Genomic DNA, 17,658 nt, shown 5'->3' on the forward strand with positions numbered 1-17,658 from the left:
ACAAGACATCCTGGATCCTGAAATCTATCAAACCTGATTCTGCTGCTTCTAGGTATTGGACAAATCTAACCTTTTCTTTAAGGCAAATCTTCACACATTAGAAGGCAGTTATAGCCCCCCCAGAGTATTTTCTAATTATTTTTGAAAACTTCCTCAGAATATAGATAATAGTACTGGTTTTGTCACCATCGAAGTAAATCATTTGTTTAATTTAAAGCTTATCTCCAGTTACATTATATCTTTTCTCCAAATGGTCCAAAGGATTCTATTAGATTTTCAGCTTCTCGAGGGCATTACTGATTTTTTATTCATGTTGTATCCTGACCCTGAGCAGTCTATAGCCCATTATAGGTCTTCATTAAATGTTAAATTCACATAGGTAACTTTACATTTAAATTATCTTGTGGAATAAGAAAAGAAAGTTTTTCAAACTTAATATAAATTATGTAAACAGAAACTAAGATAAACGTGACTTAAGAGATTTGCTATGATCACAAATTGGAATGAAAGAACTAGTATGTCTAAACATTCTGAGTTCTGATGTTAAGCTACTGCCTTCTGAAATGGCAATTACATTTTCTGAGCCAAAAATTAAGATAACACAGTATGACTAGGAGTGTTTTTCTGAATTTTAAATTTATGATTATGACATCTGTTTTTTCAAACTGGATTACATTAGGACTTTCCTACAAATGGGATGCCTGGGTGGCTCAAGGGTTGAGCTTCTGCCTCTGGCCCAGGGTGTGATCCTGGAGGCCCGGGATCCAGTCCTACATTGGGCTCCCTACATGGAGCCTGCTTCTCCCTTTGTCTATGTCTCTGCCTCTCTCTCTATGTCTCTCATGAATAAACAAAATCTTTAATTAAAAAAAGGACTGTCTTACAAAAAAATGTAATTTGTTTACCATTATCAATCTACCATACCAAACTAACTCCTAGATGCCTTATATGAAACTAGTCACGCTGGCTTCATAACTGTATAAATGAATACTCTTCCTCAGGCCATCAGAATAGCACTGTCAATCATTAATTTTTTAATAACAAAGTTACTATTACGTCATTTTCTGAAGTGCCACACCATAGATAACTACAGTTACAAAAGAAAGAAAAATTTCTTGTAATTCTAGGATAGATACTATTCAGGACTTTGACATACTCTCGATAAAAGTGATAAAAATGCGTTACACGTTTCTGTTACATTTCTGTCATCTTCTGTTACAGAAGGAAGTGTGGAGGTCCACTCCTACCTGCTTGAAAAGTTGGAGGTTAACTGCAGTTTCCAAGAAGTGTTTCATCAGACTTGAGCGATGCTTTACAAAACTCTCCTCACAGAAAGTGATGGGCTCACCCTGGATAGAAAGAAAGATTTTTAGGGTGTCAATAGGAAGTCAGTCAGAGGGAACCAGTCTCTCTAAAAAGGCACACAGAGGGTCATGGAAGAAATAGGAGACACAGAATCAACTTCAAGGTGCTGAAAGTCTAAACGGAATCCAATCCGTTTAGATCCTTAGACATAATAGCTGGATTTCAGCCTCGGAGAAATATTCCCCTACTGACAAGCTTCTACTAGACCTTCCTAATCAAGGATACCTGGGGTCTTCAAATTGCTCAGTTTCACTTCTTCAAAGTAAGAATCAATCTTCTAAAAACAAAGGGTTTAATATTATTAGATTATTAAAAAGACATGCATAGCTGATAAAACTGGTTTTATCCTGATGAGAAAACATTCTTGCTATAAAAATTGCTGCATGATTTTTCCCATTTATATTTGACCATTAATTTCTTTTAAATTAAAGGTTCTTACAATAATATTCTCTTCCTGATTGAAAATACAATTCTGATTGGATACTTTCTAGAATAAGTCCCACTTTGTATCTGCTGTAATTGATCCTATTTTTAAAGTAACCATAGCTTTTAAGTGTGTTCTGGTAGCTTATGTTCCATTGGCCTGCTCTTCCTCCAAATCATCAAGAACTTAAATTCTGAATACAGATTCCACTCATTCCATTTATTCGCATACATGACCTCAGAAAATTGTCACTCACTGGCTGATCCCTACCACCTGCTACTTCCCTCAGTAGCCTAAAGGGTCCTCTTGAACATTCAATACATGTAAAGATAAGTGGTCCAAATGAATATGAGATAATATGATCCAAATGAAAACTGAGATAAGTGACAATGTGACTCATTATAATGAATCCTGCAGCCATCTCTATGTTGGCAGGAAAAAGGAAAAAAGCTCACCTTCTAATAGGACTTTGAAAAAATATTAATTATAATTTAAGGACAACTCAATGCCTTAATTATAGGTATCTGTAAATAAAATTCTAAAAATTGGCTCCTGCATGAATAAAATGAAACTAATAATCTAATAGTAATTCAATTGTTACCACTGGCTGATGGAAGGATCTGCACTATTCAAAACAGTAGCCATTCGTTACATGCAGCTATTTATTTATTTATTTATTTATTTATTTATTTATTTATTACATGCAGCTATTTAAATTTAAATTTATGAAAATTAAAGAAAACAAAAAATTTGGTTCCTCAATATACTAGCCTCATCCAAAATGCACAATTGCCACAAATTCAAGTTCATTGGCTACTATTAGATAGCACAAATGTAGAACATTTCATTTATCACAGAACGTCATCTTGAACAGTGACGCTACAGAAGAAAATAAAATTCAAACAAGTTATTAGAGAAGACAATCAGTAATCTATTAACTGCTGTCACCTAATATTAGCGACCAGACAATACCTCATAATAAAACCATCATTATGTATTTTGATACTGATTATTGTCATTCCTAAGTGCCACAGAATGATTTTGAATTATATATTTTAAAAATTAGATTAATTTACATAAATATATTTTGGATAATCAAAAATCATTGTTTTTCCCACTATCATAGAACTTACAACTTAGAATATTTCAGGAGGGGTGGGTAGGGGAGGGTGGGGAGGACAACAAACAGACAATCTTGTTAAAGATAAAAGTTTATTGTTTTTGCATCCCTGGTATCAGCATATCTAGTTACACTGAGCAACCAAAAACGTTTTATAAGTCAATAAAAAAAATTGCAACTGAGCTAAACTTCATTCCATATGACTTATTTTCCTTTCAAAAGTAAATACAAATTTTAAAAACAAATAAAATCACTGTTTTTAATGGTAGTTCCAACTATACCACAATTATTACAAAGTGATTGGTACTACTGATAATTTTAGTTTTTATTTGACAGACCTTTCTCCCAATGTGAGTTGCATTTTATTATCACCTGTGATTTGTCCAAAAGTTGTCATCGACACTGCAGAACAGTCTAATTCAAATACAAAGGCCTATCTTCAACTGAAATATTTGTCAATTCAAATATAAAGTTCTATCTCCAACCTAAAAGTTTAGACTTTCTATGTTACAATCAAGCATTTCTTTTGATTGGAAGGAGTAGAGGACAAGGAGATAGAGAATCTCAAGGTGAGGGGAAATAGATGAGAGGGAAATCTACCTATGCTTTCCTAAGAGTTGGCATAACTTAGGCTTTAGCCAATGTGAATTATGCTGCAGAACTCTGTCCTCATTAATCTTCTAGCAACTGCTTTCAATCTTTCAAGAGAAATAGTAAAGAGAAACTTCAGATATGCTGTCCATCCATTTTCCATAAAACCAATCACAGTAAAAGCTTTGAACTTAGCCTTCAAATGATTAACACAGTTGTTTTCTTAGAATCTCTGATAATAACAAAAAAGATAAAGCCCTGACCCATATTAGAATTTTCTCTCAGGAGAAAGAAAAATAAGACTTGATTAACAATGCTCTAAATTTTTACATATTAATACACAGGAGTCTCAATTATTGTCACGCTGGGGTGTACTATCAAACAAATTATAAATGACTCCACAGTATGAGTTCTTTTAAATCGGAGTCAAGTTGAATGGAACTATAAGGAACTCTGCTTAGGGTCTTCTGATTTACTTATGATCTGGTCAAAAATCAAGCTTAGGATAAAGTGGTTTTCAAAAACTTTTCTTGTTCTAAGTAGAGTGACTATATATCCAGTGTTGCCCAGTTAATTCCCAGTTTACTGAAATACAAAAAAATTTCATTTAGGGGTACCTGTGGTTTCACAAGGGAAACTGGAGCTGGTTTTGAATACTAACAGAAACTTTCTGAAACAAAGATGGAAAACACAGTATTGAGAGAGTCAGGTATGGACAGAAAGTGGGTAGTGTGTTTGGGATGGATATGAATTATAGAGAAAGCACCAGATGAAGGTAATAAAAGACTAGTAGCTAATGGATATGAATTACAGAAAATACCAGAGACAAATAAAAAGTAGGCTAAGTCATATTGGAAAAGGCCTAGGTTATATTCTAAAGTTTTCTTGAAGACATCAAGAAGCTCACAGAAGTATCTACTCAATGAAGTGACAAGACTGTATGTTTTAAAAGGAAGGTTATGGCACACCTGGTGGTTCAGTTGGTTAAGCATCTGCCTTCAGCTCAGGTCATGATCTCATGGGTCCTGGGATGAAGCCCTATGTCAAGCTCCCTGCTTAGTGGGGAGTCTGCTTCTCCCTCTCCCTCTGCCCCTTCCCTGTCACTAGTGCTCACACACGTTCTCTTTCCTCTCAAATAAAATCTTTAAAAAAATAAAAGGAAAGTTAATAAGCAAGAGGAAATAATGGAAATAGGCAGATCAATTAATAGTGCAACACAAAACTGGCAAGAAAAGATGAACCAGGCAGTAGAAGGGAAAAGTGATGACTACCATTAGCTAACATTGATAGGGCACTCAGTACTATTACTACTAATAATAAAAATAGTTAATATTTACACAATGCTTCCTATAGGCCAGGCACTGTTATAACCACTTTACATGTATTAATTCACATAAACCTCAAACTTACTATTGTCATATTATACAAGAGTAAACTAAAATATGGGGAAGGGTAAAACAACTGGCTCAAGATTACATAGCATGGAAGTGGTAAAAAGCTGTATTCAGACTCAGTCTACACTTTCAAATTATCCCATTTCTGAGTATTCAAGACTACATGAAATCTTTTATCTATCTCAGATTCCATGTAATCTGTAGAAGTACAACTTTACTGCAAAAATCAACAGGACTATTTATCACCTGATATACAGCAGTGGTGCTCAAAGCATGGTCCAGGGACTCAGACCTTTTCACAGGGTCTGCAACATCAAAACTATTTTTATAATAATGCTAAAACATTCTTTGCCCTTTTCACTTTTCTTTTCTCATGAGATCCAGTGGAGGCTCCATGACTGGCAATAATGTAACAGACTGAAAGCTAAACCAAGTATAAGAATCCAGTGACCTTCTCATAAGCTACATACTGCTGGAAAAACATAAAACAGTGTCAGTTTTCTATTACTTTTTGTTTAGAAATATTCATTTTTCATAAAAATGTGTTTTATGTTTATCTGTAGTAGTTTTGTATTGTTTTTAATAAATATTTAAAATATTTCTAGTTTTAATTTTCTAATATGGTAAAGAGTGAAAGACATAGCCCAAATAAAAAAAAAGTTCTTTAAAGCGCTTGATAATTTTTAAGAGCATAAAGACATCCAGAAATACAAAGTTTAAGAACCACTGATATACAGAAACAAGGCAGACAGGGGTCAAAGAGCACTTCCCAATTTCAAGCTTAAGGATCTATTAGCATTTATTAGAGACCAGAAATACAGAAACAAAACCAGATTTAAGAAGAAGTTGACAAAATAAATTTTGGCATATGTCTTTGGTCAGATTCTAAGCTGAGCCTGAGACAAGGATTCTTGTTTAAGTGATTTGTTGGTGGAGAACTCTCAGGAAATAAGCATTATGTGAAGCAAAGTAGGGCAGAAGGAAAAAAAAACAAACAACAATGTGGTTTCAGTTAGAAATCAGCCTCAGCCTAAACCTATGAAAAAGCACCAAATATATTGACCAAGTTATTCCCATCTTGAAGCAAAAGACCGTTACTTATATCCTTTATCAGTCAGTCATTAAGCATAGTCTCTCCTGGTGGGAGGAATGGAGAGAAGAATGGAGGTGCCTGGAGAGGCCCTTCCTACGTGGTCAGGGCAGTTTTTCTCTGAAAAGGATGCCAACCAGTATAAGGATCTGATTGGGGCATCACCAATGTCCATTATGGCTTGGTAAAGGCAAGCAAGATGCTTAAAGGCATGTGGGCAAAGGTAGCACACAGCTAGAAACTCAAGTCTGGAAAACTTGTTCTTTAATATATATTTAGGAATTATCTGTATAGAACCAAGTATTAAGATTAAGCTCATCACTCTAGGGAAAAAACAACTGATGCAACTGAGAAATACCCAACTATAATCCAATTTATTTTCTAAAAGTTATACTGTTCATCAACAGAAAAATCAAGTAAAGAAGTATATAGCTCCGTGGAAACACAGAATAATCATGTAAAAACAAAACTATGTAAAAAAAAAAAAAACCCTTCATGGTAAAAAAACTAATTGGATTTAAATAAAATCAGGTTTAAACAAATTTGATGTGATGGTAAACCAGCTGAATCTTTTGCTCCACAGAATAGTGATGAGACAACAGAAAGGAACTAAAGATAAAATTATTTCAGTAGAATGTCACACTAAGGAGCATGAAAGGATGTAAGGAAAAAAAATACAATTTGCACTAGAGTAGGAATGAAGTTCTTATTACAGAGAAAATAACCATATCTTCCAGAAAGGAACCAACATTACCTGCCATTAAAGAATTACATCAGTCAATGAATACATACTAAGAATGAGTCAACAACCTATTGGGCATTCTATGATGAGGCTTGGTAGATAGTATTTCTTAATAATAGTAAAAAACATCAAATTTCATACTTGATTTACCTGTTAAAATATATAAATCAGAGCAGATTCAAGATTATCCACAGAGTAACAAGTGTCACACTCACTCCCTACTATAATGACTAATAAGTGGGAAATAAAAAGCTGCCATTAGAGCCAGTGTACTACAAACTACATGTCATTTTTACCTGATGGTATTTAAATAAGACCCATCAAGTAGTTGTGGTAGAAGAATGGCTTAGAAATGCCTTCCAGAGACATTAATCATGTCTTTATGGAACATTCAACATAACGAATTCTCTCTCCTCTGAAAAACCAGAGCCTTTTGTATCTTTCATTTAGCACTTATTTTCTAAGTTGTATTAAAAGTTATTTTTATATATTTTATCTGTGTATTTTTGAGGTCTGGGACTCACTCTATCCTTATATATCTCTGCATTCCTTATTTAATACTCAACATAGTACTCTGTATCCTGAATATTCAATAAATATCCACTAGCTTATTTGAATTCTTTTTACAGGATAATTAAGACATAAAGACATGGAGGAGATGAGGTTGAATTAAGTTAATATTTTTGTGTCTTTACGGATGGCTATCTTTCAAGTTCTATATTGTCTTCTGGAGTAGGAACCTTTGCAAGAACAAGAAAATACTTAAATACATAAAAACTTAGATCTTTATGCTTTAAGGATATATATGACTTACTAAGAATTCATTTTGAAAAAAAATAAAGGTGTCATGAAGAATGATACTATATAAAAATGTGAACTATAATATGAATATGAATATGAATGTGAATAAAGCATCAACATAATACTTATTCAGTTCCCTAATACACTGGGGCTTAATATGTAATGTCATTGTTACATAATAAATATAAACAAGCAAAAATGTCTTTAAATGAAGACATTAAATGAAGGCATATGTCTTTAAATTTTTAAATCTCTTAAACACTCTGTTATCCGTTCTCTTAAGGTAACAGTCAAATATATTCAGGTTCTCACAGAAAATAACATCTAAAGATTTTTCAGATTATATAGCATTCGTCTACCAAGTATCCCAATGCTATTATATGTAAGCTATCATAAGTCTACCCTCAGAGTTTACTAACCATGAAAATACTTTTTGTATTGCTGAATTATTGAAGAAAAAAAGCCATATATTAATATCATAAACTTTAATCATTTACAGCAAAATCTTCTCTCTGTACATATTATTATATGAGCTTGTCCTAAAGTTATTAGATCTGTCTTGAATAAAAATAGCTATCAATGTACTATTTGCCTATGATTCAGTTAAGATGAGGAGGGAAATTTATTTTTCTAAATTAGGCACAGCTGTTTCTAGCATTCTAGTTAAATGTGAACACTTAAAAAGATTAATGGAGTAATGTATTAATTTTATACATACTATTAAAAATTTACATTTTTCTTTCCCATAATTTGAAGAAAAACACTCTCTATTCTCATGAAACATATTACCAGTGATATAAAAATGAAACCCTTACTATTAGAGTCCCTAGCTCTACCTATCTCATTGTAGTGGTGCAGAATTCTTACGTTTTTGCTAAAGCAGTTAAGCAAAATTCTATCTCTGTTAAAAAAAAAAAAGGAATAGAAAGAAAGTACCATAAAAGCAACCATATTCTATCAGAAAGCCAAATACACAATAAATATTTCTTCAGTTGCATCCATCTCTAAAGTCAAAAGGTCCATACTCAACCTTGGGTAATGAGATAAATGGATGCCTAAAATGTTTTAGTAACCATAAACCAAGAGGGGTGAGCAAATGTACTTTTCTACTTGGATTTTTAAATCTCTAACAAGTTGACAGTTACAAACCTGTTAAATGGAAACTCCAAGGCAAATATTTAGTAAATGGCCACTTAAATTATGGATGCCAATCCTGTGCTTAAATTGTCTGAGTTAAATCACAAAATATAACATTATTTACTGATAATGTTTAAAGGTATATAATCCAAAGGACAACTCTTCCAAATTGCCAACCAGAGGACTAGATTACTAGCCAATCTTTATTTTAAAAGGAATTTGTTTTTTATCTATTAGCAAGACTCACTGCTGCCCAGAAAAGCTTGAGTGACTGAAACAAATGACAGCACCCTAAGTATTCAAAGGACTAGATCTGAGTGTTAGTTCTATGATCCTAGATAGGATAATAAAGTATGTGCCTTTGAATGTAGTAAGCAATATTCTGACTCAGGCAAACATTTCATTTCAATTTCATTTCATAGCAATAGCATTTGCTATTGGTCAAAAATCGATCTTTTATTTTTAATAGCTTGTGACACAAATGATACACAGAGGTACAACTGATGACCCTTTATTAGTTATTTAATACATCACTTAAAAGCATTCTCATGTTTATAACAATGTTTTTCTTTTGAGGAATAAGAGGAGGGTATTTTAGTTTTGTTAAAGGGATTTTCCTCCCCAAACTTACTTCTAAAATGTCATTTTAAATAATAACAGCTAATATTTAAGACACTGATTATATGCCAGACACTGTTCTAAGTAACTTACATTTATGAACTCATTTTATCCTCTAAACAACCCAAGAAAAATTATTACCTTTTTTAAAGAACACATGAGGAAACTACAGCACTAAGAGATTAATTTGCCCAAACTCATACAACTAGTCAGTCACAGGAGGAGGATCTGAACCCAGACAGCTTGGTTATATATAGAGTCTGTGTTCTCATCACTTTTCTTCAATCCATTTAGTACATTACTTTGATCTCATATTTTTGAATTTTAAAAAGTAGCTAACTTGCTGTTGGCTAAAATCTCCCCAAAAAGCATAATATCCACTGTTTTATTTAAAACACTTTCCAGGGCACCTGGGTGGCTCAGTGGTTGAATGTCTGCCTTTGGCTCAGGTCATGATCCCAGAGTCCCAGGATTGAGTCCCACATCTGGCTCTCTGCTCTGCAGGGAGTCCCTCTGCTCCTCCCTTCCTCATGCTCATGCTCATGCTCATGCTCTCTCTCTCTCTCTCTCTCTCTCTCAAATAAATGAATATCTTAAAATCAATCAATCAATCACTTTCCAACAACTTTAAGGAGTTGTATGTTTGTATACTTTTCTTTATAATTAAGAGCAGGCACAATTTATTTGTCAATTGGGCCAATGTGTCATTTAGAAGGTGTAAGTGAGGAATATGAGAAGAGTCACAACATATTTGGAGTCGTTGCTCAGACATTTTAAGTTTAATTTATAATAGAAGTTCCTCTTTGGCAGCATTTAGCATAGGTATTTAGTACTTGCATTTGAAAATGGAGATTCAAGTCATCCTGAGGGCTTTCCCTCACAAGCCACATCTGACTGGCCTCCCAACAACACTACAGAAGTCAGAAGGAGAAGGTGTGGTCTGAACAGTGGCAGTTACCCCAGGTCGAAAAAAACCACAAATCGAAATACGGAGCACGAATAACAAATTATTTCTCCAATTTATACACACACTGTGGGATGCTTATACCATGTGCTCCTTTTGGAAAAAAGTCCTAAGACTGCATCATTTGTTCTATCTTTCCCTAAGTGTGTACTGAATGCCTTCCATGCATCTTCATTTCAAAGAAACATAAGTTCAGGACATTTATGTCAAGGAGAGTCTGAGACAGTAACATAGGCGAGGGAGGGCAGAGACATGCCACACTGGAACAAGAATGGGACTGTGGAAAGAACAGATTCAAGTGCAGCCCCACTGTTTACCAGCTACAGAAACTCAGTGAAGTTATCTACACTCTGTGAACATTGTTTTCCTCATCTTTTTTTTTTCATATTTTATTTATCCATTAGAGATACAGAGAGAGGCAGAGACACAGACAGAGGGAGAAGCAGGCTCCCTGTGGGGAGTCAGATGTGGGACTTGATCCCAGGACCCCGGGATCCGGATCATGACCTGAGCTGAAGGCAGCCCCTCAACCGCTGAGTTACCCAGGCGTCCCATCATCTTCCTTATCTTTAAAATGAAAAGGGTAAATAGCCTATCTAAAGGGTCTATTAATGCCTATTAATGCCAGCAGGTACTTAATGGTCAATTTATTGTTTTAAAGAGCAACTAATAAATTACGAATTTCAGTCAAAATAAAACTAAAAGAACCATATAAATAACTCTCAAAAAAGGGAGAAGAAAGGTGTGAAAGAAAAGTAAGTATAATCAATTCACAGGAAAATGTGTCCGTATAACCAAAAGCTTCAAGGATCAGGAGGCCGAGGTGGCCATTAAAAGCAAGAAAGATAAGAGCGCTACCAGGAAGAAAGAACATTAATGGCAATAATTTGTTTGGAATGTTTGGAAGCCTGAGAAGCTTGGGACATTTGGAACTTCAGGCAGAATTCTCAGCACAGAGGTCAAAGTTTAGGAAAGGAAGTCAAGACAGACAGACTGCCTGGCCATCCCCAAGACCTGCAAGGACAGTCATAGGCCTAATCTACAGGTTTGGTTTTGGCAAGGCGAGAGAGATAACATAATAAAAAGAATAATGTGCTTTTATATGTATATAAACAATCATGAAATTTGGAAAAGTAATACCCTGTTAAAAGAAGTGTTCATTTAAAGCTATTTAGTAATGTTTTTTTTTTTTCCAGTTGTACCCTAACAGCTAGAGGATACTACTGAGATATTTTATGAAAAGAGACAAAACCATGAAATAACTCGAACTTCTAACGTGGTTCTTTTTTTAAATATCAATCAAAGTATATTAAAGACATATGCCTATTATATAAATGTCCAAAAGAGTTAACAAAATAAAAAGTAAATGTACTTTTAATGAATTAAAATATAGAGTAATCTGTAAAGATAATGCCTAAATGACAACAAAAATATCCACAACAAAGAAACAAATCATTTTCTTTAAAAACTATTTCTTTGGAAAATAAAAAAAAATTGTTTAAATATAGTTAATATACTTTAAAAATTAAACTTTCACTCAAGATTGAGTCAAAGAAATGCAGAAAACATATAGGATGAAAATACTGTCCCTCAACTTCCAGAAAGAACTACTAGAAAAAAGGAAAAAACCACCAAACATAAAAAGGAAAAAGGTAGATAATTTAACAAACAAATTTATAATAAGATGTGATCGATAAACAGGAAAGATATTCTCTGATGAAAATATGTATTTTCCTATAGAAATTGGGAATCTGGCTTTGAAGATTAAAAAAAGTAAGCCAAAGTCATTGAAATCTTGGACCCTTAGCTCCTCAACTGATAATTTAAATCATTTAAGAAAATTTTCTCTTCAATTTGCTTTCCTCAAACCTGAAGTCCTTCACAAATTTAAAAAGGAAAACAAAAATGTAGCCTGCAAAGATTAAAACCATTTAAATGTGGCAAAATTTAAGCTAAGTGATACTTCTAAATTTCCCTCCTGTAGTGTAAACCTGAAATCAATATGTTTTTTTAAAAAATTTGACAACTGGATGATTTTTATAATTTTATTAGTATAGATGACTGGTTTCCAGTCTTTTAAAAAGGGAAACCATCTAACTGTCAATGATTTTTAAAGACTCTCCCATGTGATTCCCTCATATGTATACTATGTGCAATATTATGACTTCTACAATGCTTTAAAAAATAGACACATATTTCAAAAAGATTAGCATGCAAATTAGACATATGTACTTCTCTAGAGACAGCAGTTGATCTGCCTATCCATTTAAGGACTCCTAGTAACTCAGTAACTCCTCAGAGATGTAAGAGTCATTGGGTGGGAACTACTAATTGAGAAGTCAGTTTAGAAAGGATATAACCCATTCACTGTGTATAGTGTTTCATAGTTTATGATAGGGTTCACACACCAATTCTGAAAAAGTAGACCGGGAAAGAGTAAGAATTCTCATTTTCCAAATGAGACGACCAAAGTCTACAAAGATAAGGAAATGGGTCAAAATTACATAGCTTAATAACAGTGGAATTCCTAGTAGATAGCAGGTCTTACTACTAATTACTGAGTGTTTTTTATCCATTACAATTTATTCATTCAGTCATGGAAGGGCAGTGTAGCTATTTTCATTAAAATCAACTAACATATTTAACCAATAATCCAGAGAAAGAAACAAATATATTTTTATTTATACCTTTTTTGGACTATGTAAAAATTTGCCTGGCTACAATTCTACAGAATAATCATTTTTAGGGTATTAAAACAAAAAAGAAATGCCAAAATGAGTTATCATATGCTAAATAGATAATATCATATGCCCACTCAGAAAAGTGTTATGGAATAGAAAGACAATAAACTTCCAAATACTGCAAAATTTGCAAGCTCCAATATTTTTAAACTTTCATTTTGTCACTTCTAAATGCACTAATCTATAAAACCCAAATGTCTGGTTAATTTCTTCAAAATCTTAAGATCAGGTACCTTCATTAAAATGCATTAACACAATTCATTAATTAGTTAAGAGGGAGGCAACTGAGAACACCACGTAAGATGATGTGCAAAAGAATGTGGGAAACAGTAACTGAAGGTTACTAAAAGAACTAAAACTGAAAAGTCAAGGAATTGGACACAGAACATAAGGTCTTAAAGCATATTATTTTGGATTTTGAAAGACCTTTATACTTTTTTCATGTGTGATATTAAAATGTTTCTTTTTTCTGCCCCATTCCAAAGAACCATAAAAAAGCAAATTAAAATAGGGATGAAATAAAATGCTTACAGGTTTGTATCTCAGTGCATCTCTGTAGGATCCAAACAAAGCAGCCTGCGCCCTAAGAAACGCCCTAGCTACTCCATCACCCGTAGCTGTAGACTGCTTCTTCAGTTTATTTTTCAGGGCCGAGACCTGCATGACAGAGAGGAACAGTTAAATTAACACCTCAGAAATTGGTACAGCGAGGTACGAACCCAATCAGCAGGCAAACCACAGTGTCTGCAGGTCAGCCAAAAACTCATCCTCCTCCCAGATAGCTTATCTTTTTAACTGCAGAGAGCACCTGCTGGTCTGTTAATTGAAACGAAAGCAGGAGCCCATAGTAACGTGCTAATGCAAATTGGTTTATGCTCTCTTTTTTTCCCAAGGCCTCTTGACATAAATAAGCTTTAATTATTTTACAGTAAACTGCTTGTGAGCCACTTTTCTGCAGATTTTTAGCAATTACAACATGTGTCTACTTGTTTTGAGATGAAGCCGGTTGGGTATCGTTCATTTCTGCCATGTAAGGTTATTTGTTACACAGGTCCTCCAGGATCACTTACCATTTAATTTTATTTTTGGAAGCCCCATTTGCATATGTAATTTTCTAGGCATTTGTTGAACAGTTTTCACCATTATTAGACAAAAAGAGGAGGGAGAAGTTAAAAGTGATTGAGAACCTATCATGAGTAGGTTATGCACATGTTATACACTGTCTCATTTAATTTTCACAGGCTTCTAAAAAAGACTTCATATTACCATTTATGAATGAAGAAACAGGCGCTCAAAGATGTGAATCAGCTGGTCCTCAGTATACAGGAAATGCATGGTAAGACTGAGATTTCAACCCAGTTCTGTCCAGTTTTTTCCATCACAATGTGCTGGGTTTGTGTTCAATGTCATTGCCTTATAAGCCAGTAATCAGATTAAAATGTTTTTAAATCAAAGAAAAATTTATTACCCAAGGGTTTGCATAATTTTTTCAAGCATCTAAATTTGTTAAATTTTAATACATTTTGATCCTTCAATTTCAGGTTCTATTATCTTAGAGAATGCATATTATTTATGAACGGCCCTTACTCAGATGAGTATTTTATAGGTTAGTCAAACTCCTGATGTATACTTTTATTTTTTTAAGGGGAAGCGATGTGATATGTTCCTATCATCTAATTCACCTGATCAATTCTTTTCACACATTATGGAAAACCACACTCCCTACACTTAAAAAATATTGGTGCTCATATACATTCCTTATTGATGCTTTACATGGGAACATGAAGTCACATAAAAACTCTGTTTTCTTAAAAAAACAAAACCGGGGGCAGCCCGGGTGGCTCAGTGGTTTAGCACCGCCTTCAACCCAGGGCCTGATCCTGGAGTCCCGGGATCAAGTCCCACATCAGGCTCCCTGCATGGAGCCTGCTTCTCCCTCTGCCTGTGTCTCTGTACCGCCCTCCCCCCGCCCCCCCCCGTCTCATGAATAAATAAAATCTTAAAAAAAAAAAAAAAAGGTGGGAGAAATTGTGGTTGGATTGTTCTCTTAACGAAGCATATCCTTACCCTTATGAAACTACCAGATAACAAAATAATGTCGTTTCTCCTTTACACATATATGCAAAGAATAGTATTTTTTAAATTTCTTTATGCAAGCAGCCCTGGCTATTCCTGTAGATGATGATTGTAATTGAAGTGTCAACCTAATTAACAACTAAACTTTGAATAATGCTAATGAGAAATGAACACAGCATCAGAGGAAAGACCAGCTCTACAGGTGATAAACCTTCACAGTAGTGACATTTTCCAGTGTAAAGTCACAGTTACTGTGATCTGATCAAAGAAAGAGACCCCCATTGGGTCCAATTATAACCACAGTTTTGAAAAAATTATTGAGTTATGATGTTCATAATCTATGCAGAAAGGCCTTTGCAGTATAGGTCTTCTCCCCATAGCTGTGATCTTTTCAATTTATATCCAAGCTCCATAGATTCAGATAAAAGTTTGGAGCCTAATTCATTTAGCCCACAAAGTGCATAAATCAGGATTCATTTAAGAGGAAGTTTTTATTATTAAAATCTAAACTCAATAAATGCACATTTTTAGGTAACCCACCTATTCAAACAATAAATATAGCTAGATGATGAAAAACCATAGCTTATGACTTAATGTCTTATTTCTAAAGTTTATAATCATGTCATTTTTTTTTTTTTTTAATCATGTCATTTTTTAAGCTTCAAATGTCTTTAAGGAAAACCAATGGGAATGAATAACAATACATGTATTTAAAAACTGCTCCCCCCAAAAAAGGCTTATGATGGAAGTATATCTTATGTATTATAAAAAGTAAATGGCTGGGTTATTTTCAAATTTTACTTTTAAAAATAAAAAAACTATTTTAAAATGTCATGCTTTACTTACATCTTTGCAAAAGAAAATTCCTCAAAGTGCATTCTTCTATAAAACATGAAACTGATAATTCAGTTCTCCACAAATCGAGTATTCTTAAGATAATCATAATACATGCCCACAGAGAATGGAGGTAAGTCAAACCATGCCTTAGCCTTCTTTACTCCAAATCCTTCAGTGCTGAATTCAATACCGCTTAAGCTATCTAGGATATTAATCATATTGCCACAAGCCCTACCTAACGAAACCGTAAATATGGGGCCTTCATCTCCAAAATTAGCCAGTCAGTGTAGTTTCTGAGCTCCCTCAGGAGCTCTGCAGAAAATAGGAAAGAAAAAGAAAACATTTGTTCTACAACTGTGTTGTCCAATACAGTAGCCACTTGGAATGTGACTAGTCCAAACAGGGATTTGTTTTAAGTGTAAAATACACACTGAAATTTGAAGACCTTAATAGCCTCCAAAAGGTAAAATATGTCATTAATAATTTTTGTAGTGATTTCATTACAAAATTTTTTTGAATATTTGGTTAAATAAAATATATAAAAATTAATTTCACCTATTTTTTTAGTTTTTAATGTGGTTACCAGAAAATTTAAAATTGCATATGTGGCTCACATTTCCATTGAACAGTACTATTCTACATGAGCATACTGTCTAATTTCATATAGAGATGTGAGACTAAAACATTTTCTGGTAAGAAATATGGTCACTTTGTTTCTTTGTCTTTCTACATTATTTTCTACATTATTTCAAGCTTTACAAACTGCTGGAAGAGAGGTTTTCCTTGACCTCTTCTAGGCAGGTTTTGACTATCAGTAGGTAGATCTACAGTTGTTCCTGTTTTTCAGAGACCAAGAGAGCAAGTGAATTAAGTGGTTTCTGGATGCACAAATGAATGCTCAAAAATAGCTTGTAAAAATGAAATATAGTTTTTAAAATCAGTTTTAGACAGAAAGATATGACTCTAATATAAAGTGACTGGGTCAACCTTGCTGTTTCCCTGTCCTTTGGATCACTGGAGTAAATTATCACCAGTTGCCAATGCCCTTTGCAGTGCTAATTAGCTTTTAGCAGTTTCTATCTATAAAAACGGTGGTGTCTCTTTTGTACTTTTTCAATATTTGGTCTGGGAAATAGCATTTTCTCTTTTAACTTCCAAACTTCTTAATTTAGTTAGGAAATAAATGTACATGTTCTCCCGGAATCCTAAAGTTTATAGTCACATGTAATCCTGAACCCAGAAGAGCATTGGTAACTTTAGTCACATGGCTATTACCACACAGTCCCATTATGTGATACCAAAAAAGTATCCACTATTTTCTTTTTTTATTCTTTTTTTTTCCTTTTTTATTCTTAAGAAAGTAAGCAAGCCTCAATCTCCAATGGCTAAGGATTACTTGAAAACTGACATCTGATTTTATTATGTCATTCTTTAGTCTGTAAATAAATTATCTTTTTAAGTCTTATTAGGTATTATATTAGACTCCCAAAAAAGTTAAACAGTGAAGAGAACTTCAGAAATAGACATAATTTCATCACTCTTATCAAATGTTTAAATTCCTTTCACACAGCGAGAATTCAGCCTTCTAAGCATCCATCCACGGGAGGAATTATAACCTGGGTTTAGCACAGTTGGAGTTCACTGCAACATGAATAATATTACCACCAATTCTCCACTTTTACCCTCTTAACACTAAAGTGACTATGAATAAAAGTAGGGAATTACATGAGTAAACATAACAAACAGGTATAAATTAAA

The 17,658-nt window shown here is 33.8% G+C and overlaps 1 protein-coding gene across 4 annotated transcripts in view; it reads right to left on the reverse strand.

Annotated features, from left to right (window-relative positions):
* The window catches only part of DENND1B (DENN domain containing 1B), a 259,630-nt gene that overhangs the window by 71,188 nt on the left and 170,784 nt on the right, over window positions 1–17,658 (reverse strand). For all 4 annotated transcript variants that reach the window (XM_041758344.1, XM_041758353.1, XM_041758364.1 and 1 more), the window contains 2 exons: window positions 13,519–13,644; window positions 1,248–1,349 (listed from right to left, as the gene is read on the reverse strand). In XM_041758344.1, the coding sequence (XP_041614278.1) occupies window positions 1,248–1,349; window positions 13,519–13,644 (228 nt within the window). The remainder of the gene's footprint in view (window positions 1–1,247; window positions 1,350–13,518; window positions 13,645–17,658) is intronic.

The sequence above is a fragment of the Vulpes lagopus genome, chromosome 1, assembly GCF_018345385.1.
Source record: "Vulpes lagopus strain Blue_001 chromosome 1, ASM1834538v1, whole genome shotgun sequence".
NCBI lineage: Eukaryota > Metazoa > Chordata > Mammalia > Carnivora > Canidae > Vulpes > Vulpes lagopus.